Consider the following 27,235-nt stretch of genomic DNA (forward strand, 5'->3'; position numbering starts at 1 on the left):
AGTTATCTATGAAATTCACTCTGGCAAAGGCCACACAGTAAGGACCCCCTGATGAGGTCTTTGGCCAGAGCAGGCATGACACTTCATCACAAAACTTCGTTAGCACTTTCTGCTATCAGACTTCCTTGCACATGTCCTAATTGCAGGTTTCCACAAGCAACTTTACAAATCCTAACAATGACACTTCCATACTAAATACATCCCAATACACACCAGACCTCCATCCACAAAGGCCTATTGTATCAGTTCTATGCATCATAAATAGGCATTTCCTATAGCAAGGTTAAACAGAGACAAATTTATTTCCTGGTCTCAGAGATAACGACTTCCTATCTTACACTAAACAAGAATAAGTGCAAATGCAATTACATAAATAAGTGCCCTGCACCATTCGCTTTAAATACATTTTTTACCCAAAGTTATTTAATAGTGATCCAGTCACACCCCTCCCCTCCCTTGTCCATGCGGTAACCAGGGTGCCATGTCCAAATGATTTGGCTCCTGGTCCGCCGTCTCCCAGGGTTACAGAATGTGACCCGGAGGTTCTGGCTCTTCCTGTCGAGACAGTCCATCCGCATTGCTATGAGCCTTTCCCTGCTTGTGAATTATGTCAAAGTCATGAATTTGAAGTGCAAGGCTCCAGCGCAACAACTGGCCATTTTCCCCTGAGGTGTGTTGTAGCCACTTTAAAGGATTATGATCAGTCGCCACAGTAAAATGTCGTCCATACAAATAAGGTTGTAGTTTTTTCACTGCCTAAACAATGGGCAAACATTCCTTTTCAATTGTGGCGTACCCCACCTCCCGGTTTAGCAATTTTCTGCTCAAATAGGCCACGGGGTGCTCCTGCCCATCAGGCCCCACCTGGCTAAGTACTGCTCCCAGTCCATACTGTGATGTATCAGTTTGCACAATAAAGTCCTTGTCATAATTAGGCGCCAACAGCACTGGCGCACGAACCAGGGCTTCCTTTAACGACTGAAATGCCAGCTCACAAGCGGGTGTCCAGTCAACTACTTTGAGGAGTTTCTTCTTAGTGAGATCTGTCAGGGGCTTCGCTACAGTGCTAAAGTTTGAAACGAATCGTCTGTAGTAGCCTGAGGAGGTTCCTAAGAAGGCCAGTACTTGTTTTTGGGTTGTGGGCCGGGGCCAGTCTCGGATTGCCTCTACCTTAGCTGGTTCTGGCTTAACCCTACCTCCCCCCACACGGTGACCCAGGTACTGCACCTCTGACATCCCCATTTGACACTTGTCTGCTCTGATGATCAGACCTGCCCACTGAATTTTCTCCCAACACTTGCCCTACATGTTTCAGATGGTCCTCCCAGGATGTACTGAAAATGGCAATGTCATCCAAGTACGCCTGAGCAAAGCCTTTGCACCCTTCCAGCAGGTAATCAACCACACGCTGAAAGGTGGCGGGCGCATTTTTCATCCCAAATGGCATGGACTTAAACTCGAACAGGCCAAATGGGGTGATGAATGCCTCTTGCTCAAGTCAAAGGTGGAAATATATCTTGCTCCAGCTAACTCGTCTAACAGAGCGTCAATTCAGGGCAGGGGGTAGACATCAGACACGGTCACCTCGTTCAACCGGCGGTAGTCTACGAAAAACTGCGGTGTTTTGTCCTTCTTGAGAACCAATACAATGGAGGACGCCCATGGGCTATGCGATGGCTGGAAATATTGTTTATTTAAAGCTTGCAACATAACATAACCATAAATATTAAGGGAAATGTCCCATAAAGTCCAGCATTAGTCAATAAAAACAGGATAAAAGCACAACATAAAAACAGAAGGGTGTCCACACCAAATAAACAAAAACAAAACAAATATAATACATTATTTAAAGCCACATCAAAAACCACCCAAAGAAACACTTCAAACCACCCCCAACCACCAAAAATCACAACAAACCATCAAAATATTCTTAAGCAAAGAAGAAATAAACTGACCGTTTAGATGTATGTAGCCATATATAAAAATACCGGTAATTATTCACTGAAAATCCAAGGGAGATGATAAGATAGGCAGCCACAGATTCGAAGACATACCGGACTTTGGCCCCCCCTACGGAGGCCTCAGACCCCGCCAGAGCCTGACCCAGTTTGCATTGGTCATCCGGCGCTTCTCCATATCCCTTAATTTCCACACCTCGTGGAGAATGTCACCCACCACCACTTCACAGGGAAGGACCTTTTGTCTAATGGAAACCTGACACCTAGCGTTCCAAGTGAAATATCTAGTAACTAAACTAACTAAAAAAAGGGTGCCAAAATCAAAAACCCACCACCTATCCTTGAATACACCATAGACCCATTCAGGGTAACTGAGCCCCGAAAGGCAAGGGATGCCCAAAGACCTGGAAACTCTCCTGTAAATTTCTATGTTAAAGGGGCACTCAAGCAAAAAGTGGCCCATAGTCTCCTCCTTCCCCTGACACTCCTCCCGTGAACAACCACGTTCATCGGCACTTCTATACTTCAGATTCCCTCTCACATAGAGTCTCCCATGGAAAGAGAGCCAGGCAATGTCCCAAAACTTCAGAAGAACTCTCCCGGAATTAACCAGGGAAAGACCGTCTGAGCATACATCACCTGGGCAGTCTCTCAGTGACAGCTGAGCCCAGAAGTGAGAGTGCAGGACTCTCCTCTCCAACTCTTCTAGAGAAGTTCCTGACTTCCCCCGCCTCCAGGCCCCAACGCCTTGTCACTTTCAATCCCAGAGATGCATAGGTCGGGAGATACCCATGACGGACCCGGAACGTCCTCACCCTGCCACCTTGCAACCAAACATTAAGGAAGGGATGCACCCAGACCCTAAAGCCACCTACCCATTGAGGAGGAGTCTCAAGAAAGAGACTACAGAGGTGCAACTTTAAAAAAGTTGTTAGAAAGAACAGCACTGGGTTAACCATACCCAGGCCACCATCCCTCCTCGATCTGTAGGTCACAGTTTGCTTGATCAGGTTCAACCTATTTCCCCAAAGTAAAAGGAAGAAAACTGCATAAACCCTAGACAATAAAGACTGTGGCAAAAGGCACACGTAGCTAATGTACAGAAACTCCGGGATCAGGTAGGTCTTCACAAGGTCTTCCACCTCCTCCAGCTCTCCACTTTCCGAGAAGCTTCCTACAGTTTTATCTCCCAGTTTTGTTTGACATAATCACCAGGTCCGAATTGAATTCCTAAAATTTTGATCTTACTACTGGCCCGGGGAAGGCTGTCCGGAAGGTCGAACTGACCACCTTCCTCCCCCATCCAGAAAACTTCACTCTTTTCCTGGTTTACTTTCGAGCCACTGGCCTCGGAGTACCTGCAGACCAGAGTTGCTACCTCCATTGCTTCCGCAGGACTCGACAAGATGACAGTGACATCGTCCGCGTAGGCCACCACCTTCAAAGGACTCTCCGGACCCAACAGCACCCCTCCTATCGAGCCGCCTTCAATCCTTCGAATAAAAGGATCTATTGCAAACACATACAAGAGGGGGCTCAGGGGGCAACCCTGTCTTACTACAGAGTTGACGACAAAGGATGGACCTACCCAACCATTCACAAGAGGGAAGCTCTCGGCCTGCTTGTAAATAGTACAAAGCCAATTCACCACCTGCACTGGAAGACCATACCTCAGAAGTAGAGCCCACAGGTACTCGTGATCCACCCTGTCAAAGGCCTTCGACTGATCCAGAGCTAAAAGATACTTTCCCCACTTCTCAGCCCGCCAACACTCAATGGCCTCCCGGACCCCCAGGACAGCACTGAAGGTACTTCGGCCTTTCACAGTGCAATGCTGTGAGGGGGAAAGCATTTGACCGGAGATCTGCATCAGTCTATTAAAAAGTACCTTTGCCAAAATCTTTCTGTCGGTATTGAGAAGGGCTATGGGGCGCCAGTTCTCAATACGCGACTGATCCTTCCCTTTGGACAGCAAAATAAGTGCGGAAACCCTCATGGAGGGAGGTAATAAACCTCTCTCCAGGCTCTCATTAAAAACCTCCACGAGGCGTGGAGCCAGAATGTCCACAAAGATCTTAAAGAACTCGGAGTTTAAACCATCCGGGCCTGGAGATTTCTTTTTAGACAACTCGTCTATGGCCATTCTGACTTCATCCACCGTTATCTCGCTGCCCAAAGACTCAAGCGAACTGCTGAGATCCTCAAGACCAGATGTCTCCCTCAGGAAATGGTTCATCTTCTCTCTGTCTAGTGATTTCTCAGACAAGAGATCAGAGTAGAAAGACTGCACAACACCAAGGATGTCCTCCCTGTTTTCTCTGAGGACACCCCCAGCATCGTACAGACCCCTCACCTCTTTCATATCTACTGACTTCCTACAGTTCAAGTAAGGATCGGATGAGTGGTACTTCCCGTAATCCCTCTCCAGAACCAAGGAAGCATACCGGTCATATTGCATCTCCCTCATCTGAGCCTTCACTCGGGAGATTTCCCCACCATCTCCCTTTTCAGAGATCAGGAATCCCAAGTTTCCTTCTTAACGCTGAATAGGTATTTTCTCTTAGCAAGTTATTTCTAGCTACCAGGTCACGGAAGAAACCCCGGGTCCTCTTTTTAAATATCTCCCACCACTCTGACCTACTCCACCCTGCCTCCAAAAGCGTCACTTGGGATTCAAAGAAGTCCCTAAAGGACTGTCTTATCACCTCTTCCTCTAGGAGCTTAGAGTTCAGGCGCCAAAGGCCCCTACCTTTCTGAAGAGTCTCTGAGGCATTCAAGGATACACTGAGGTAAATGTGGTCAGAGAACTCTACTGGCTTTAGCTCTGGAGCCAAAGTTTTCGAGCTCTCCTTAACAAAAAAACTATTTATTCTAGACCTCCAGCTACCTACTTTGAGTTCTATAACTCGTTGGACAGTTTTCATAAAAAATACCGCCACCCCACCGTGCGGCTCGGCCGCAAGAGACCAATATGAGGGCCCACGCCTCCACTCTCTCTTGGCTTTGTGTAGGTTGGCAAGCCGGCCTATTCTGGTCTCCTGCAAAAATAAAAAATCAGCCTCAACCGTGCTGAAAAAAATCAAAGGCCATGTAACGAGCTCGTTCGGACAGAATGGATGCCACATTAATGGTGGCAAACCTTATGGGCTGGGAAGCCATCCTTCAGAGTTATACAAGTAGGATCCTGATTACTTCTTCTTTACTTGTTTCACAGAATCTTCATCAGAAGATCCCCACCTTTTAAAACTGACCCCCACTGGCAATGTGTCACCTTCCTGGAGTACTATCTCTTCCCCCTACTGGGACCACCCCACCAGACCTAACCAAAGAAGACTCATCACCCACCATCTTATCTACACTATCAACAGGACTCAAATTGTCATCCACCAAGGGTTCCAATACCACCCTCTGTGGGTCAGGGGGTCTCCCTGGGACTGAGAAACCTGATTTGATGATAACAGGGGGGGGGGGGGTGAGAAGACGAGAGTCTGACTATTCACTTTCAGGTCAGACCCCTTACCCTCCAGATCAGAGGGACCCGGAGGAATAGTAACCGGAGCCAACTCCTCCACAGTAAAGGACTTGGGGAGAGAAATGACTGGCTGGTTTAGAAACTCTTCTTTAGATGTCTTAATTAACGATATTTTACCCTGTACATCAGACTTATCCTTAGGTTTTCTATATTCAAAGGCCCCAATCTTCTTGCGTTTTCTAGTCACTTTTGGTCTGAAACTCAGTTCACCTTACCCTGACCTAACCACCTCCCCTTCCATTTCCTCATCACTCGAAAAAACTAAAAACCTATTTGATAACACTAGACCATCACTGCCTTTTTCCTTAGCCTGATTTCTTTTCCCCCTTCTACCTTGCACAACAAAAGATTGCTCTTTAGTCACCTTAGAGAGAGCAGAAGCTGAAGTACTTGGCTGTTGTTGAACTAATGGAAGGGCAGGATTAGCGGTAACAATCTTCAAAGTAGAACACCCCTCTACCAACACCACTTCCCTTGCCTCTATGTCCTCTACTACTCTAACCAACTCTGCATCAGGGATATACCCACTGTTATTATGTGATGCATGAGGGCATCTGCTAAACGGATGCCCCATTTCCCCACACAAATTACAGCATATTCTTACACAACCTCTAGCCTCATGCCCCACTTTACCACAGTGACCACACTTTTGGGAGGGGCAGTTGGCACTGAGGTGGCGGAAATCCCCACAACGGTGGCACATCCTCGGCTGACCTGGATAAAAGCATTGTATTCTGTCACGCCCTATGAACGCAGCCGATGGTATATGCACCAGGCCAGCCTCCGTGCACCGTAGATCAACCATGGCTGACCATCCGCCACCCCAGACACCATAGCTAGGATCAGGTACCTTGACTAAAGAAGAAACCAGAGTTGCATATCTCTTTAACCAAAATGTGAGGTCAGATGAGGGTAAAGAATCATTCCTCACCAAAATCGTTATTTTCACACGTTCCTGTTTTGTAACAGGAATAGCTCTAAATTTTGACCACGGATCTGTTCCCCTGCATCCCGCCCAACGGGTCCAAAAAGCCTGCAAACCGCCATAAGAATAAAAACTGACATCATACTCTGGTGACCCGACTGGGTGGATGCAGGCAAACAGATCCGCAGCCACAAATCCAAAAGCAGAAAGATTTTTTAAAAATCTGCTCTATTTGGGGGATCATTTCCTACAAATTTTAATTGAACTACGTTATGTCTCTTGGGAGGCTGTCCCCCAGGAGGTATTACTGATGCACCTTGCTTTGCCCCCCCAGACACAACTCCTGCATAGGACACTGTACCAGGCATAGGAATAGGGGCTGGATGGGGATTGTTTACTGGACAGGTAATGGTTACAGTAGGACCATCGTTCACAATAGCCTGATTTGAAGCAGAAAGTACATTTGTTACATTAACCCTTTGGGCTCCCAAGCCACTCTCTTTAGGAACTGAAGCCTGATTTGTATCAACATTCTGTTTGCTAGAACAACCTGCTTCAGGCATCATATTTGGCATTTCTTCTATTGCATTTTCAATTAACTTCAAAGCCCCTTTTGTTCTATCTAACATTTTCAATGGACCAAAAATTGTCTCAATTACTTTTTTCTGAACATCCCTAGTTTCAACATTACAAACTGCAGACACAGAAATATTATCAGTAGATTTTACACTTGGCAACATATTCTGTACCACGGAAGCTTTGGACATGCCCCCTTTACTCCTGGAGACAATACCACTGGTTTCAACATTATTAATATCTGATACAGTAAGCTTATCAATAGATTTTTCATTTGACAAAATATTCTGTACCTTCTGAGTTTTGGCCACGCCCCTGTTGCCAATGGAGACGACACCACTAGTTTCAACATTGCTGGCAACAGACACTGTATGCTTATCAATATGTTTAACATTAGATGACACACTCTGTACCTCCGGTGCCTCAGCCACACCCCTTTCGCTCCCGGAGGCAACCTCCGCTTTAAGCTGTAAACAAGGGGACTCACCATCTACAGGCAAACGCTGGGCCAACGGATCTGACAGGCTCACACAAGGAGGACTCAGAACGGCATTATCTGCCATAGCCGCGCTCAGGATACCGGTACCGTGACTTCCAGTTTTTGCCGGAAGTGACGTGGGGATAGTGAACGCTGGGTCAGCCACAGTAACTGCGGTCACACCTACTCTCTCCCCCACACCACCTGCAGTCCCCACCGGTTCCTTCATTGGCGGTTCTCCCTCCAAGACCCTGATATTATCATACAGAGACACCGAGTTTGTAACAGTCTCTGAGGTTGTCAAATTGTCAGGCAAGGGTACCGAGGAGTCCTCTCTTTCAGACATAGATTACTCGGATGCCACAGTTTGCATACTTGAAAATAAAGCTTGTAGCCGCTGCTCTTTCCTTTTGAGGGTTGCATCCATGTCTTCAATCTCTAGGGAGATAGCAGCTCGGTCTCTACTATAAACATTATTCCTCTTTCTCTTTTTCTGCAGGATTTGCCTTTTTAGCTTTAATATTTCAGATTCCAGTTTTTGGATTTGTTCGTTTACTGTTGCCTCATCAACACCGCTGGGCTCTGACTCTGGAAGACAGACATCTGAAGCACTTAGTTTAATATTATTCACAACTGCCGTAGCATCACACTCTGCATTGGAAAAGGATTCCCTGTCAGCACTGGATTGCTTTTTGTCAGATATTATTATTATTATTAATTTTTATTTATAGGGCGCCACAAAGTATCCTTAGCGCCGTACAAGGACAAACAATGGCACAGTACAAGGTGAAACAGCACAGTTCAAGTAACAGTAAGCACTATAACTCTGGGGCTCAGTCACAGCAAGAAAGAGAGGGAGGGGAAAAATGAGTACAGGCAGGTAACTATTGCCCAAGAGGGTGGGCACGGATGACAGGTAAAGAGTCACAGAGGGGAGTGGAGAGAAGCGAGAGGAGACAGAGGGCAGAGGGTTAGAGAGGAGGTGAACTGAGTAGCTGGAGAGCGCAGTTAAAAGTGATGGAAACAGGATGTAGGAGAGCCCTGCAGATAAGGCTTGCACAGCTTCACTTTGACCAGAATCTGGTAATTCAACTTTTGCAGTGACCCCTTCACGGTGAATAGCCAATTTTTTGTTAACATCTGCAATGTCTGCCACTCCAGCCACAGAGTGGCCTGGGGAATTTCCATAACTGACATAGTACATGATGGAGAGGGAGTGCAGCGGGTATAACCTTCATTACACATAGGCTGACTGGTTAACCCCTCACCAGCCATATCACTGTTAAACACTGCAGACTGAGTTTTACTTACAAGCTGCTTTTCACTGTCCATTGTTTCTTCCACTTTGCTCAAAGGCAACACAGATGATGAAGGGGGACACACAGTCTCATCAGTGTCTCTCATGCTCTTTTCAGCCCCTAATTTTCCCTTAGCAGGATCTTTATCTTCCACATTCAAACCACAACAATTCCCCTGCTTTACTTCCATTGAAATCCCAGCATGATCTTGTTTTGCTGCATTCAAACTTTGCATAGGCTGTAAAGACAGGGTGGATTTACCTGATTTTGTAGCAGATTTAGTAACTACTTCTCCACTCAAATCTTTATCCAGATGTACTTTATCTTCCACAGGCTGAGTATCAGATGTTTCCTGCCTTCTCCCGGCTAAAAATCCAGCATGATCTTGCTTTGCTGGGCTTGGGCCTGGACAAGGCCTCAAAGCCTTGGGACTCGCCTCCACCTTCTCCCCACAGACTTGCTTCCTGGTCTCTGGGCCCAGAGTAGGCCCTGAAGCCTGGGGAGTCTCCTCCACTCCTCCCCCAGGATCCTCCATGCTTCCCTGGGCGCTGTCCCAGGGATCTCTCTGGTTCTCACTAGCACACACAGATACGTCCTGTCTCTGCTGCTGCTGAAACCAGAATGAGGCTGGATCACCCCTAGCGCAAGCATTTCCTGTACCTCCTTGTATATGCTTTCCTTGGCCTCTGGTGAGACCCGATAAGTGGGTTGTCTAACTGGCCTATGCTCACCAGTGTCCACATGGTGCATCACCAAGGAAGTCCGATCGGGCTTCCTACTGAACTGGGTCGCAAAGGGCCACAGCACTTCCTCAAGCTGCTCCCTCTTGCAGGCACTCAAATGCTCATCCCAGCCTACGTCCTCTACACCACCTTCCTCTCTGGCATCCGCGAAGAGGTCAGGTAGTGGGCCACTTCCTGGTTCCTCAGTTGGTAAGCAGCAAACCGCTGCTACCGACTCCACGCGCTCGTGGTATGCCTTCAACATATTTATGTGGTAGGTCCGCTGCCGCCTACCGTCGCTATCAAATGACACCAAGTAAGTGATGTCACTCAGGCGTTTTGAGAACGTGTACGGTCCAGCCCAGGCAGCCTGGAGCTTGTTCTGGCGCGTGGGCATCAGAACAAGGACCTTCTGCCCTACTTCAAACACTCTGGCACGCGCGCACTGATCATACCAAGTCTTCTGTTTCGCCTGCGCTTCCGCTGGGTTAGCCTGCACTAGCCCCATGAGATTCTCTAACCGATCCCTGAGCTTCAACACATACTCCACCACAGAGACATCCTGTGTGGGTAGCTCCCCTTCCCAAGACTCCCGGAAAAGGTCAAGAGGTCCATGAACTCTGCGGCCATATAGGAATTCAAAGGGGGAGAAACCAGTAGACTCCTGCGGCACCTCCCGATAAGCAAAAAGGAGGTGCGGCAGGTAGCGTTCCCAGTCCTCCCTCTGAAGTTACAAATGCCCGTAGCATGTGCTTCAGAGTGCCATTGAACCCCTCGCACAGTCCGTTAGTCTGGGGATGGTAGGGGGCAGTATGGAGTTGCCGCACTCCACACTTTGCCCAGAGACACTGGACCAGTCCACTCAAGAACTGTGTCCCTTGATCGGTTAGGATCTCACTAGGGAACCCTACTCTGCTAAATACTCCTAGCAGCGCATCCGATACCTTTTCCGCAGTTATGGAGGACAGAGCTACAGCCTCTGGATACCTGGTAGTGTAGTCCACCACGGTGAGGATGTATCTCTTCCCCGATCTACTGGGCACAGGCAGGGGACCTACTATGTCCACAGCCACTCGCTGAAAAGGTTCCCCAATTATTGGCAAGGACCTGAGGGGAGCACGAGCACTGGGGCGCCCAAGACGCTGACACACATCACAGGACTTACAGTAGGCCCGGACGTCATCCGACATTCCAGGCCAGAAGAAGTTCTGTGTCCGGCGCTTCAGTGTTCGGTCTCTGCCCTGGTGTCCCGCCATAGGGATTTCATGGGCGACTGACATTAGCTGCGCATGAAACCCCCGTGGTACCACCAGTTGAATTTGTTCCCGGACTGGTCTATCCCCATCTACCTTCCTAGCTACACGGTACAACAACCCTTTACGCCAGGTCCCACTCCCTACCTCCGTCACTGGAAAGCTGCTGCCAGCCTGGCGCCTCATGCCTTCCAGTGAGGGATCAGAGAGCTGCACTGCCCTGAACTCCTCCCTGCGTCCCTCACTATCATCTAAGTCAGGATTTGCTGCAGGGGGGTCTATGTTGGGGTGACTAGGGTCAGTTAAAGGGAGGTCAGTGTGGTCAGCTATACTCACCGCTGGAGCTGGCATACTGCTATGGACAGGAGCATCACCGGGCGCCCCCACAAGATCAGGTTGGCAAGAGACAACATCCTCTGCGTAGCTAGGGGACGTAGTTTTTTCAGAGGCAAAGGGCTGGCTGTTTCCTGAAGAAATGGCAGATGTCGTCTTTTCCTCTGGGCTGGCTGAAGTTGTGGCTGCAGGTGATGGCTGTGTTGTAGCAGCTGTGGTCTTTTCCTCTGGGCTGGGCTGTGCAGGTGTAGATCCTGAGGTCTGTAGCTTAGCAGCTTGGCTCCGGGTAAGAGAGTTCAGAAATGCGGTAACAATTCCACCCCCAACATCGTTGCCCAAAATCACATCAGTTGGGAGGCCATCCATAACAGCAACATCTCGCAACTCCTGGCCATCTCCCCAGTCCAGAAACACCCTTGCTACAGGCACTTCTTTTTCAAGTCCATCTGCCACAATAACCTTGGCAGTGCGATTCTACAATATTGCAGCAGGATTAATAAGATGGGGACTCACAACAGTAATTGAGGCCCCTGAGTCTCTCAGTCCTTCACCCTGCAGGTGTCCCACTTGGACCGGCTGCAGGTTTCTCCACATGTTTTTGGGGGCTTTTGGACACACAGGTGACTCTCTCCGTTGAGTCACCTTCAGACACGCCACACTCCACTGGGTTGGCAGGGGTGGAAACAGTTTCTAATGGCTCACCTTCACCAGTTAAGCAAGTTAGCCGGGCCCCAGGACTCGGATTAGGGGCACGAGTCTGGGGTGCTGGGGCTGTAGGACAGTCCATCCTTACATGACCGATTTTCATGCAGCTGTAGCACTTTTTCTCCAGCCAAGGCTCCGGTGGTCTCTGATAACTCCCAGGGACAGGACGGGGTGGTGGCTGGCGAATGGTACCCGAAGGGTTAGGTACTTGCTTTTGGGGGTGAGTAGTAGAGGGGTGTCCCCCTGATTGTACAGTCCTTTGGGGTTGGCTGTTAACCTGGCGCTTCTGCCAGTGTGGTCTTACTGCCACATACTGATCCGCTAGCTGGGCCGCTTTTTCCAGGGTTGCTGGGCTACGGTCCATACCCACTCCTTCACCTCTGGCGCGCACCGGCGGTGAAATTGCTCTCTGCAAATTAAGTCTACTAATTCTTCCCAGGACTTGGCGTCAGATCCATTAATCCATCTTATTGCCAACTGCCGCAACTGGTTGGCAAATTCCTCATGGCTGATGTGGGTGCTTTTAGCCAAGTCCCGAAATTTCTGCCTATAGGTCTCCGGGGTAATAACATAACGCTTAAGGAGGGCCCGTTTTACCACGTCATAGTCCGCACAGTCCTTTGGGGCCACTCTGCGATAAGCTTCCACTGCACATCCTTGTAGCGTGGGAACCAGATACTTTACCCACTCCTTTTTGGGCAAGTCATGGAGGCTACAAGACATTTCAAACACCTGCAAATGTCCATCAATATCTCCAACAGTGTCATCAAATTTGGAAAAGTGCATAGATGCCAATCTGGGCGCAGCGGATGACAGCTCATGGGCTGCTGCAGGAGGGGGTGCCCACTGATTGCCCCACAACTTGATGATAAGCAACCATTCCGCCTCAGTTGCTTTGTCTCCCTGGGACCCCAGCTGCTGCATTAGTACAGAAAAATTATCCTCATCATGCTGTTGAACTTGCATCATTGGATCACTCTGTGGGAGAGGATTGTTGCTGAAAACAGGTGCTGTGTTCTGGGATGTTACTGCAGATACCTCTGGCCGTGAAGTTAATGTCTCTGTCACGACTTGCACTCTGCAGCTGCTGTCTGCAGTGACTTTATTGGATTTGTTATGTATTCTACTTGTAGTACCACTGCCCACCAAAGGGGTCACTGTGCTACTTTGATTATTTTCCTTGATCACTGGGAGTGGTATCACCTGCATGAGGCCTATACAAACCTGCCTGCTTCTAACGGTCTGGGCCAGATCATCAGGTCACTCCTGTGAGCATTTCCATGTGTTTTGTTCCTGTGTGCATTGCCAAGTTGTCGGCTCCAGTCTGCATTGCCAAGTTGTCGGCTCCAGTCTGCATTGCCAAGTTGTCGGCTCCAGTCTGCATTGCCAAGTTGTCGGCTCCAGTCTGCATTGCCAAGTTGTCGGCTCCAGTCTGCATTGCCAAGTTGTCGGCTCCAGTCTGCATTGCCAAGTTGTCGGCTCCAGTCTGCATTGCCAAGTTGTCGGCTCCAGTCTGCATTGCCAAGTTGTCGGCTCCAGTCTGCATTGCCAAGTTGTCGGCTCCAGTCTGCATTGCCAAGTTGTCGGCTCCAGTCTGCATTGCCAAGTTGTCAGCTCCTGTCTGCATTACCAGGTTGTCAGCTCCTGTCTGCATTGCCAAGTTGTCAGCTCCTGTCTGCATTACCAGGTTGTCAGCTCGTGTCTGCATTACCAGGTTGTCAGCTCCTGTCTGCATTACCAGGTTGTCAGCTCCTGTCTGCATTACCAGGTTGTCAGCTCCTGTCTGCATTACCAAGTTGTCAGCTCCTGTCTGCATTACCAAGTTCTGTGAGTTCAGGTCTTTCATCAGGACTGGACTTCCTTTGTGAGATTTACCCGTGGTTGCAGTGCACCGCTATTCCAAGATCTGCTATTGTTGCTCTCTCTACTCAGGTACCAACTATTCGATTCTACTCGTCTGCAAAGCTGACAATCTATTCAAGTACCTGTTACTTTATTTGTCTGCAAGGCTGACACTCCTATCAAGTTCCTTCTACCATCTATCGGATCAGTTTAGTCTTCTACATTGTTGTTCCCATTGAACTGTTGCTTTGCCTTTTCACCTCCTATATTCGTGCCACAATCCATGGTGGACTGTTATCTGTGTTTCTTAATAAAGCCACTATAACCATTTACCCTCTCTCCGTGGTCATACCTGGGATATCCTGACAGTCTCCTCCAGGTCACTGTCAGCTTCCTCATCTGCTGACCCATACTGCGCATCCCAGGCTCTCAGTGCCTTTTTCATTTCGCTCCTTGTCGCTGTGTAAGGAATTTCTAGCTTCTTTGTTTGGCACAGTATCTCCAGGTCCGCCCTGGACACTTTACTGTACTTAGACATCCTGTGCGTTCTCCTGGCTGCAGTTATTCCTCTCTTGAATAACTCGGCTCTCCTGACTGCTGCACGAAAAGCCGCCCGGGTTTATCCCGCCGCTTGCCACCAGAAATCTGTGACAGGATGGACCGCCTATGCCACCCTGTCTGTTTTTGCGAGGAACCGGCTGGGCTTACTTTGCCACCGTTCCCTTTCGTTATTTAGAATACGCCCCTCCTGTCGCAGTGGGAGGGGCCTGTTGCCACCACTGGGCTCCTATACCGGCACCCAGAACCGGGTTTCTTCTGCGTAACTGACGCTGCTAGCGTGTCTCCTTGCTGGTGTACCTGGCTGGTAACTCCGGACCTCTTACTATGGATCCGGGTTGCTGTGAAGGGATCCCCCCTGGCCTATCACACTAACCAGGGCTGCTGGGTAGCGCAGAGCGTTGGCACTGGAATAGCTTGGGTCCAAACCGCAGAGACAGCCGGAGAATGGACTAGATTTTAGGGTCTAATCTGTAGATCACAGGAAAACGGCAATATTGTAGATGATTCCAAGCAGGTCTTTGAAGCAAGATGTTTATTGGCTCACACACACTGGTGGAAGGTTCCAGTGCGATCAGGTCAGATGACAATTCAGAAGAACACTAACATGCTCACAGAGCTCCTCTTTTATACAGTTCAGAAATAGTCTATTTTTAGAAACAGGATATACTCTATTCGCACCAACAGAAATTTACATGCATTTCATTGCTAACAAAATTTACACTTCGCTATGAAATTCTTAAAAAACCTTGCTGTGATTTCCTAAATCTTATTTCAGAGACAGGAGTCTCACTAGCAAGTCAAAAGGTCTAACTGGCATGAATATTTCAGACAGTGGCCGAATACACATTTCCACAGATCAACGGAAGGACTTACAACAAGCCACTTCCTTAAACCACAATACACCAAAGGCTTGGTAAACACAGGCTCATTGTGTCAGATATATGCATCAGAAATAGGCATTTCCTATAGTAAGGTGAAAACAAGAAAAAACTGTTTCTAGCCTGGTCTCAGAAATAAAAATTTTCCTATATCACAATATACACAATATCAAAAATACTGGCATTGCCATACATAAAATAAGTGCCCCGTGCTATTAGCTTTAAATACATTTTTACCAAAAGTTATTTAATAGTGATCCAGTCACAGGGAGATTTAAAAGATAAATCTCTTTCCACAGACAGACATCAGGGGAGGAGAGAGGGCCGAGTCCCCCTCTCCCTGGCAGCTCGTGGACAGGTGGGAAATATACTCCCCCCTGCCACTAGTTTCTATGTAAAAGGTGTTGACCTCTCTGGGTTGATTCACATGCAGTCTGCATGAATCAACCCAAATTGGTTAGAGACAGAAGGACAGCTTACTTCCTGCTAAGACTAGTCTCCAATTGTGTGTAAAAAAAAAAAAAAAAAAGGCACTGTTTTGTATAAAAATCATTCTTGTTTCTTCTGACCTCCTAATCACTGGTACCTTAAACCAGTGTAAACTGTCCTTATCAGGGCACTTGAGAAAATAAACATCACTTGCTTCAAAGACCTGCTGGACAATTTCTTCCAGGCTGAAATTCCTGTGACCTGCAAATTAGACCCAACTCTAATCCGTTTACGTCTGTACTGAGGTTTGGACCTAGCTTTCCGGTACCACCTCCCTGTCCGCTACCCAGCAGCTCTGGCCAGTGTGATGGGCCAGGGGGGGATCCATCCACAGCAACCCTGATCAATTGGAAGAGGTCAGGGGTACCAACCCAGATGTACTAGCAAGGGGGTACCCTAGAAGCGACAGTTGCCCAGAAGGAACTCTGTTCTGGATGCCATGAAGGAATTTAGTGGTGGCAGCATTGTAACTGCGGTTAAGGACAAAGAAAGGGAACAGTGGCAAAGTAAGCCCAGCCGATTCCCAGCAACAACAGACAGGGTGGCATAGGTGATACATCCTGCCACATCTTGTTTAAATTGTTTCCCCAATTAATCATAAAATATGCAATTTTCAATTCCTCTTTTCCAGTGGTTAAGTATGGCTCATCATCATTTAGATTTTAATTAAGATGAGCAATTTAGAATATTCAGAACCTCAGAAAATAGTGATCTACACGGTTGTTCAAAATGCCCATTTTACACTTACAATGTTTCTGTCCTTTTTAATGTGCTACGTTCACCAATTGACTAGTTATGTGTAGTCATATGATATATTAATTCAAATGCAAGTATCTGTAATATTTATTTTATTTTCCTTTTGTATGCTATAGTAGCTTATTTATACAACACATTTTTGGGAGGGGGAGTAGATGCAAGCCCTGTCATTGTGTTTTCCTGTTTTTATTCTAATGTTTGTCTTTTTTTGATAATACATATGTAAATACTAAGTAAGTAAGCTCTTTTTATGAGTGTGAAAAGGCAGAAAGAAGTTTGTACTTTTTTTGTTCCTTTCGATCTGTAATAGACTTTGTAGGCTATTTGTAAACAAGCCGTTTCATATCCTGGGTGGCCAAAAAAAGGGGCTATTTCTATTAGGGCAGGAAAGTAACTAAAAACATGCCACTTGAAGGCAAGGGCAGAGAAGCAGGACACCAGATAAAGGAGGAGTGAAGTGGGGCAGTAGGAAGTGGGGAGTTAAGAGGAGCCCCAATAGCGCTTATATAGTGGGGGGCTTTTTCAACTGTGGTATGTATCGTGTGTGTGTGTGTTGTGTTGTGTTTTTGTTTTTAATTAGGATTTAATATAGTTGTTTAACCTAAACTAAATGTCTTTTATTTTTGCAGATGTTGCTGCCAGTGTGAACCCATGATCTTGGCTGCACTGAACCAGGGAGTATCAAGTTAAAGGATCATGTGCAACCCCAGCATGGTGGCCTTGGTATGCATCATTGGCCATCTCCTCCTTCTTGCTGGACTCAGGGCTGACAGTAAGTGGAGTATTGTTTGACTTTTTTTTAATATATATATATATATATATATATATATATATATATATATATATATATATATATATATATATATATATATATATATATATATATAATATTACACAGTAACAAGATATAAAGATGGCGCTTAACCCAATATTTGGAAGTAAAAAGTCTTAAATACCAGTCTTATCTTGAAACAATCTTGTTTGGCAGCTAACCTTCAAGGACCAGATGTTTAATCTGGACAAAATCTTGGAAGAAGGAAAAGAAGAATGGCGCCTTCTCGTGTAGTACTTGAGAAATATCACAAATAGCAATGTATGAGATTCTAAGTGTGCTAAGTACGTAAGGATTCCCGACTATGTAGCTTCAGAATTATAGGGCTCCAGACACCAAGCAAGTGATGCAGAAGAACCAGAGAAAGTGTATAGTTCTAAATGGTGACACCACTGAGCACCCGGTGTGTAAATATGTATGCACGTACCAAATATATACGATAACACGCCTATCTGTATATTCAGTTGTGTGACTGGATCACTCATAAATAACTTATGGTATCAATTTATTGAAGGGAAATATCACAGGGAGCATATTTAAATAATTGCATAGGCACTTATATTTTGTATTGTATATATTCTGAGATAGGAAATAGTTAGTTATTTCTGAGACCAGGGTAGAAACTGGTCTTTCCTGTTTTCACCTTACTAATGGATATGCCTTATTTCTGATGCATATATCTGATACAATAGGCCTTTATGGATGGAGGTCTGGCGTGTATTGGGATGTATTTAGTATGGAAGTGTCATTGTTTAGGATTTGTAAGATTGCTAGTGGAAACCTCCAATTAGGCATATGTGCAGGGAAGTCTGATAACAGGAAGTGCTAATGAAGTTTTGTGATGAAGTGTCATGCCTGCTCTGGCCAAAGACCCAGCAGGGGGTCGTTACTGTATGGCCTTTTGCCCAGAGTGAATTTGATAGATAAGTGTAAATTTTGTTAGTCTTGAAATGCATGTAAATCTATGTTTTAGGAAGCAGGGTACATCTTGATTCTAAAAATAGACTATTTCTGAACTGTATAATAGATGAGCTGTGTGAGCATGTAAGTGTTGTTCTGATTTCAACATCTGACCTGATCACTGGTACCTCAAACCAGTGTGAGCAAATAAACATCTTGCTTCAAAGACCTGCTTGGAAACATCTTCAATCTCGCTGTATTCCTATGATCTACACATTAGACCCTAAATCTAATCCGTTCGCCGGCTGTCTGAGGTTTGGACCCAAGCTTTCCAGTACCACCGCTCTGGCTGCTACCCAGCAGCCCTGGTCATTGTGATAGTCCAGGGGGGATCCATTCACAGCAACCCTGATCCACAGTAAGAGGTCAGGAGTACCAGCCCAGGTACACCAGCAACAAGATATGCTAGCATCGAAACCCAGTACTGGATGCCGGTAAGGAGTCCAGTGGTGGCAGCTCATGTAAGCCCCTCCTTCTGCACCAAGAGGGCGCATTTGAGATAACGAAAGGGAACAGTGGCAAAGTAAGCCTAGCCGGTTCCCGCAACAACAGACAGGGTGGCATAGGCGGTCCATCCTGTCACAGGTACCCACACTTAAGGGCTCAGGCTCAGCCTCCTTTCTTCACTCCCCTCCCACTCTTTTTCTGCACTGGTAGTCACTCTTACCGCTTTGCCTTTGCACCTGCTCTTTGCTGAGTTTGTAACTTTTGTACCTCTTCTGCTTATTGCACCTTGTAATGCCTGTATGCCGTGTACAGTTGGGTTGGGTACTATACAACGACTCTTGAAATCCCGATGGTATTTACCCTAGCATGATTACACCAAAGACCTCTTCGCAGACTGAGTTCATACACTGACGGTTTGAAACGGAGACTTTATAAATTGCGGCAGCCAACGATCCCGGCAGCGTCCGATGACGTCAGGTTGAAGGGGCACACAGTCATCTAAGATCTTAAGGTACTAATTTGAGGAAGCCCCGCCTGTACAACATGTTAGGTCCCTCTAACGTCCCCCCAACTGCACACCAGCATTCCCCTGCCACATTATGTATCCTCGTGTACTTGAGTAAGGGGAAGCGGAACTATCCGCAAGCCTTGCCAACCAGAGAGCCACGATCAGAATCTGATTTTTAGGAACGCTGTCTGTGATCCTGCCCCCTGACCCCGCCTCGTACGGACGTTATAGGGTCCTTGCGGTGAAGGGTAACTAACCGATACCGGGGATCCAGGGCTGCCTCTGCAGCCCCAGCACAGGGTAAGTACTTTCTTTATTATACACATTTACATAATCACTTTACACACACATACATTTAAAATATACCTAGTTGCACTCCCCGGCGGTGGGGTGCTACTCAGCCACATTAAAATACCTTTTTACTACAATAAAACATTTTTTTTATTAATAAACTTTCAGTCAGTGCCTAATGCCTGTGATTTATCCCCTCTGGCGCCGGAGTCCACTTTTTTTTTATACAGATTGGACACAACCTTACAGGGTAAGCCAGTCCCCTGAGGTCTGAGTTATTTTTAGTATCAGGATATGATATATGTTTCCCAAACATGGATTTACATGCAATACAAAGCTAACAATATTTACACTATTCTGTTATGTGCTAAAACTTGATGCTTGCATTATCTGAGATGCATCCACGCCAGACAGCGCCCCCCTGCTGGGTATACAGGCTAAACAGTTGTTTGTCACTTCACATAAAAAGACTTAGCATTTTCTGCTATCAGCAAACAGATTTCCTCTAGCAAAGTTACAATCCCAATGACACTTCCATACAAAACCCATCCCAATGTAGCACGATCAGTGCATTTCAAATTATACATTAGTGCGGCGGTTCCCAAACTGTGCGTCACGGCTCCCAGGGGTGCCGCGGCGCTGTCACTGGGGTGCCGCGGGCCAGACATGAAAAAAACCAAAACACAGAAACTTACCAATCCGTCGGGCGCCGGGACCCAGCAGCCTCCTCTCTCCGGCAGCTGTCACTGAATATCGACGTCAGTAACAAGCTGCAGGAGAGAGGAGACTGCTGGGTCCCGGCGCCCGACGGATTGGTAAGTTTGTGTTTTGTTTCTTTTTATGGCTGGCGCCTGGCGCGGGGCAGAGTGAGAGGGATCGTGGCAAAGGAGGGGGACAGCGGGACAGAGGAGGGGGACAGAGGATGGTAAGAGGGGGACAGAGGATTGTGACAGCGGGGCAAAGGAGAAGAGCAGAGGATGGTGACAGTGGGACAGAGGTTGGTGACAGAGGATGGTGACAGTGGGACAGAGGAGGAGAGCAGAGGATGGTGACAGTGGGACAGAGGTTGGTGACAGAGGATGGTGACAGTGGGACAGAGGTTGGTGACAGAGGATGGTGACAGCAGGGCAGAGGAGGAGAGCAGAGGATGGTGACAGCGGGACAGAGGTTGGTGACAGAGGATGGTGACAGTGGGACAGAGGAGGGGGACAGAGGATGGTGACAGTGGGACAGAGGTTGGTGACAGAGGATGGTGACAGCGGGACAGAGGAGGAGAGCAGAGGATGGTGACAGTGGGACAGAGGTTGGTGACAGAGGATGGTGACAGCAGGGCAGAGGAGGAGAGCAGAGGATGGTGACAGCGGGACAGAGGTTGGTGACAGAGGATGGTGACAGTGGGACAGAGGAGGGGGACAGAGGATGGTGACAGCGGGACAGAGGATGGTGACAGCGGGACAGAGGAGGAGAGCAGAGGATGGTGACAGTGGGACAGAGGTTGGTGACAGAGGTTGGTGACAGTGGATGGTGACAGCGGGGCAGAGGAGAGCAGAGGATGGTGACAGCGGGACAGAGGTTGGTGACAGAGGATGGTGACAGCGGGACAGAGGAGGAGAGCAGAGGATGGTGACAGTGGGACAGAGGAGGGGGACAGAGGATGGTGACAGCGGGACAGAGGAGGAGAGCAGAGGATGGTGACAGTGGGACAGAGGTTGGTGACAGAGGATGGTGACAGCGGGGCAGAGGATGGTGACAGTGGGACAGAGGTTGGTGACAGAGGATGGTGACAGTGGGACAGAGGAGGGGGACAGAGGATGGTGACAGCGGGACAGAGGATGGTGACAGCGGGACAGAGGTTGGTGACAGAGGATGGTGACAGCGGGACAGAGGAGGGGGACACAGCGTGAGGGGGCAGTGGAGGAGGGGACAGCGTGTGAGAGGGCAGAGGAGGGGGACAGCGTGTGAGAGGGCAGAGGAGGGGGACATTGTGAGAGAGGGCAGAGGAGGGGGGACAGCGTGACAGAGGGCAGAGGGGGCAGTGTGAGAGAGGGCAGTGTGTCTGGATGCAGAGGGGGCAGAGTGCCTGAGGGCAGAGTGTCTGGATGCAGAGGGGGCATTTTTGCATACAACTAAATAAGTATTTCTGTCCTGACCTAAATACTTATTACAATTTTTTGACCTAACTACTTCTAAAACAGGACTGCTCAATAATTATTTTGGAGGGGTGCCTTGAAAAAATTTGGAGACTCTAAGGGTGCCGCGAACTGCAAAAGTTTGGGAACCACTGCATTAGTGCCTGCACCTTTGATTGAAATACACTTCAACAGTAAATAATTTCTACATGATCCAGCCACAAATAGGTTATTTATAAGTGATCCAGTCACACTCCTCCTGCCCTTGTCCATGCAGGCAATCATTGTGCCATGTCCCAATGATTTTGCTCCTGGTCCCGCAGTCTCTCAGGGTTACCGGGGGTGACCTGAGGGATATGGCTCTTCCTCCCGAGACAGTCCATCCGCATTGCTGTGAGCCTTTCCTTGCTTGTGAATTATGTGAAGGGCAAGGCTCCAGCACAACAATATGCCATTTTCCCCTTACGTGTGTTGTAGCCACTTTACAGGATTATGATCAGTCACCACAGTAAAATGTCATCCATACAAATAAGGTTGTAGTTTTTTCACTGCCCAAAGAATGGGCAAACATTCCTTCTCAATTGTGGCATACTTCACCTCCCAGTTTAGCAGTTATCTGCTCAAATAGGCCTCAAGGTTCTCCTGCCCATCTTTTTCTAACTAGACGAAACGTGTTGAGGACTGTATCTTATGAGCCCACTGACTCTATATCCAGCAGCATGTTGGTGAGCCTCCATTGGTGATTCTAACGGTTTGGCTTTGTATAAAGATACCCAGATAAGCTCATTTTAAAGTGTACATCTGTATTGTTTTTTTAAAATAAATGTGTGGATATACAGTATTACCCTATGTGAGTTTCTTCTATCCTATAACACTGGATATTACTGAGGGTATATGAAGTGTCAGCTTTGAATCCTATTTGCTGAGTGAAGCATCCCATTGTTCTGAAGGGGAACCTGAACTCATCCCGACACATGAAGATACCAGTTACTTTTACAGATAAGCGTCAAAGTTTTTATATCTGGTACGCATAACTTATTGGCTTGGTGTCGGTGTTCCAGAGTGCACTTTCTTCATTGATTGACCCATAATATCTGTGTGTTTATACCCACTTGGTGACCTATATTTCGCTCTTTGGCACATTATCCTGTATTTTTATATGCAGTATTATACTATGTGGCGCCCCCTCCCGCTTATTTTGTTTTAGATTTATTCCAGTCCACCATCTGGCTTTGTGGGGATTTAGCAGCCGCCTGAACATAGGATTACCAATTGCCCAAAGGGACATTATTTGAACTTGTTCGTCTCCTCAGAGTTACGCGCTGCATTATCTATTGTTTTTCTATATGAATATATATATATATATATATATATATATATATATATATATATATATACATACATACATACATACATACATACACACACACACACACACACACACACACACACACACACACACACACACACACACAAACATTTAAGTAAATACAAACTTCACAGGCACCACCTGAAATTACAAAACTTTCTTGAGCAGAATTAGTAAGGTTAGTATTACAATTACATAGTTCGAGGTAATCGAGTTTTACTTATTGCACTAAGCAGAATCTGGACCCACCCTTTTTAATCTATGCCTGGATTCGTACCACACAGACCAGATTTCATGATAGTTGCGTTCTACCCGTCTCGCAGTGTAAGTGTATCTCTCATTAACCATAGTGTCGTTTACCAAGGCCTTCCATTTATAAAGATCTGGTTTTACGTTTGCAAGCCAGTTGCGCGCTATGATAACTTAGAGTTAAGGCTATAAAAACAAATTTGTACAGAGGAACACTTAAGTTGTCTTCAAGTGATATACCATATAGACATGACTTAGGCTCCAGAGGGGGGCTCCCTGGTACAACCTCACCAATACACTTCCATACTCTACTCCAAAAATCGTGCACCCCCTGACAGTCCCATAATAGATGCCAGAAATCACATCCTGGCAACCCACACTTGGGGCAGGTTGTGTTCTGTTTCCCATCCATAGCTGCCAAGGACATAGGAGTGTGATATACCCTGTGTAAAATATAAAAATTAATTTGTTTAAAACGGACACAAGAAGTGGCAAGATTTATACTTTTTAGGATATTACACCACTCCTCCTCTACAATTATGCCAATATTGGATTCCCACTTAGCTCTGAGGTAATAAGCTATTGCAAGATTGATGATGGTTAAGTTCCGCATACACAGATGAAATTACTCTACAACCTTTCATACTCTCTAGTAGCGATCTGACTGGAGAAGTTAGCAATATGAGGGGTGTGTTTCCGAACTGTGACAGGGTAGAATGTCTGATTTGCAAATAACGAAAAAATGCCCTCTGAGGGACCTGAAAATCTCTACTAAATTGTTCAAAAGATTTGAACAGACTTACTGTAGAGGTGGCCCAAAGAGGACACCGCTAGACGACGCCATAAACAATCCCCGCTCAATTCACACAGTTCAGGTAGGGCATCGTTATACCAGATCGTAGTGTCTGCATCTAATCCATTCCCCCCAAGGATTTTGTGTGCTATGTTCCAAATCCTAATTGCTTGGGCAGTAATAGGGGCATCTGATCTTCGAAGCCAACCCATCAAAAGTACCTGCAATGGGTAAACTGAGGCCCCACCCACTCACCAATAAAGCCCAATAAGGAACAATTTTCACTACCACTCAACCATTCAATCTACGTTTACGAGGGGAGTTGAGGCCGTTGACGTTGATCGAAAAAACTTTTAAGGCCATGGCAATGAAGAAGTGATAAAGCCCGGCAGCTTGACTAGTGATGGGGAAGAATGGAATAAGTTATTAAACCGTCCTTGAGAACAGAGAGAAGGCAAAGGAAAAGGTAAAAAAGGAGAGTAGAGAGAAAAGAAAGAAAAGAGAAGAGGAAGAAGGAGCCCAATTGGGCGTAAACCCTGTGTGAAAGGAACCCAGAAGGGGTTCAAAAACATAGTGAGATTAAATACAAATAACAATATCAAAGGGTGCGTGGGGGGGTGGTCCTGTGTATAAAGTGGAATGAGACCAGTACCGTAGACCCATGAAAAAATCTTAAGAAAAGACAAACAAAAAGAAGAGAAAAAGAAAAAAGGGAAAAAAGAAAACTTCCTTCCCTCTCTCCTTTTCCCCTGCAATAGTATTAACTAACCGCAAAAAAGTGTGCATTAACAACATATTAGTATTAGAACTTTAAGATTCTTCAACTTTAGGGGAGGGGGGGGGGGAGGGGGGAGAGTATAAGGGAGGGAGGGGGAGTAAAGGGAGCAGGGATCACCTTACCAAAAGTAAAACACAAGAGATTATAGCAGCAACAGGATACTTCAAATTTAACGCCATGTCAAACAAATACCACTATAAATATACTAACAAACTGGCAACATAGAAAAACTTATATATCTGTAGATGAAGACAAGGAGCTCAGAGCTCCAACCCGTATAGGAAGTCCACCTGTGGGGATGAAACGTTAGCAAAGGAAATGATCAGTAACAATAAAAGACACGTCATGGCGGCGTAGCATCTCGGACTTTGCGGCGGGAGGAACGGGTCCCATCTGGTTGTGGAGGCGCTGATCGTTGGGCCTTCGGAGAGCCGGTCTGCGAAGCAATCGTTACGGGAAGGATGTCCAATTTCGCCAATAGTTCCTGTCCTTGGTCCACCGTTTTAATATAATAAGATGAGTTGGCTGCAAACACCTGAAGTTGAAACGGGAAGCACCAGCGATACCGGAAATTATGTTGTCGCAGAATCCTAGTAACAGGCTGCAAGTTTCTCCGTTTCTGAATTGTGGAGGGAGCAAGATCCTGAAACAGCTGGATGTCCATGTTCTGGAAAGAGAGAGCAGATTGATCTCAGGTCGCAAAGAGAATTCGGTCCCTTGTGCGGAAATAGTGCAGGCGCACAATAATGTGCGAACCGGATGTACGGGTGTCCAAGACCTCCGGTTTTCGCCTGCAATGGGTGTTTGAGGAGGTCCTCTCCCACACTGGTGGTGCCCGAGGAGTCTCCAACTTTAGGCCGGGGATCTGGCCTCCGTTTTCCGTGGACCGGAAGTGCCCAGCCGCGGACCGGAAGTGCACCTCCGCGGACCGGAAGTGGCTAATTTTCGGTCTTCTCACTCGGTTCAAGCTCCAGCACAGACCCACATCCGGCGGGGAGGCACCAAGAGCAGGGCAGGAGGCCAAAGAACCATGCAGCTATCCTCAGAAAGGTAGGATGGGTGACACCATACACACCAGCCGGGCTGCAGCACTTCCCTGTGCAAGGAGCCACCGGATCTGCCTCAAATGCGACACTTGTAGGTTTCAGCCGTGCCCACGGCATTTAGGCAGCCCTCTGAACAGAAATGGGTAGATAACAGGCCCCAAAAGGTGATATTCAGGGTCCCGGGACACAGAGCTCCAAGCCTGCACGTCCTTCCAAAATGGCAGTTAGGCCACACCCCCCAACCATTCAATCTAATGTGATAACAGAGCCGCCATATAATATAGTTTGCGTTTAGCCAAAGCTAGACCGCCTTCAAACTTGGACTTACATAGAGTACTTAATTTTATCCTAGCCCTTTTATCACCCCACACAAAGGAAGAGATTTTTTATGAGTTGAAAAATTCTATTGGGAATATAAATGGGAGAATGCTGTAATACGTATAAGTATTTAGGTTGCATTATCATTTTAAAAAGATTAATCCTTCCAGTCACAGTCAATGGAAGACGTTTCCAGGCGTGAGATCTAAGTTTGAAATAATCAGTAATGGGATCAACATTTAATTTAACATAGTCTGACGATCTCGGGGAGATCCATATACCAAGGTACTTGAAGCGGAGCGTCCATTTAATGGGGTGACCAGGTGAGGGCTGAGTTGGGAGAACACCATGGACAGGAATTATCCCAATTAATTTTAACTCCAGAGTAATGCCCGCAATTATGCACAGTGTCCAGGAGATTGTCAAGGGAACTACCCGCCTCCAACAGAAACAATAGCATATCATCCACATATAAAGCAATAGTGTCTGTAACTTCACCAGCAGGGTGGCCCCGTATACCCGGATGAGAGTGAATAAGACATGCCAGTGGTCCAATGGCTATGGCAAATAGTGCCAGAGATAGAGGGCAACCCTGATGAGTACCCCTGCCCAATTCAAACGGAGTTGAGGTGTATCCATTCACACATACCCGCGCCACGGGAGTACTATATAACAATTGGAGCCAGTGGATGAATACCGGACCAAAACCAAACCTATGCAACACCTCCCACAGATAGACCCACTCCACCAAGTCAAAGGCCTTGGCGGCATCAGGAGATACCACCGCAGCACCAGGATCAGCAAGATGGGCCATCTGCAGATGCATAAATAAACGCCGCAGATTAACAGTAGTGGATCTGCCTGGCATGAATCCCGTCTGGTCAGAGTGAATAATCTGGGTAATGACTGAATTATGTCTCGTAGCCAGAATTTTAGCGAGAATTTTGACATCTGAGCCCGCAAGCATCAAGTTTTAGTACATAACAGTCATTTTTGTTAGCTTTGCATTGCATGTAAAGTAGGGGTGTGCACCGGCCACTTTTAGTGTTTTGTGTTTTGGGTTCTGATTTGTTTTGCCAAAACACCCCACTCAAGGTTTTGGTCCTGATTTAGGGTTTTGGGTTCTGATTTATTTTTAAAAAAGCATAAAAAGTGCTAAAAAACAGTTTTTTGTTTTTTTTTTCACTCCTACGCTATTATTAACCTCAA

General features: G+C 46.9%; 1 protein-coding gene across 1 annotated transcript in view; it reads left to right on the forward strand.

Moving 5' to 3' along the window:
* The first annotated feature begins 4,659 nt into the window (after window positions 1–4,659).
* Window positions 4,660–27,235, forward strand: part of LOC142149471 (receptor-type tyrosine-protein phosphatase S-like) — a 418,525-nt gene continuing 395,949 nt past the window's right edge. The window contains 2 exon segments of the mRNA XM_075204866.1: window positions 4,660–4,747; window positions 16,936–17,078. Of these exon segments, the coding sequence (XP_075060967.1) occupies window positions 17,003–17,078 (76 nt within the window). The 5' untranslated portion in view covers window positions 4,660–4,747; window positions 16,936–17,002.

This window comes from Mixophyes fleayi, chromosome 1 (assembly GCF_038048845.1).
Source record: "Mixophyes fleayi isolate aMixFle1 chromosome 1, aMixFle1.hap1, whole genome shotgun sequence".
NCBI classification, from domain to species: Eukaryota; Metazoa; Chordata; class Amphibia; order Anura; family Limnodynastidae; genus Mixophyes; species Mixophyes fleayi.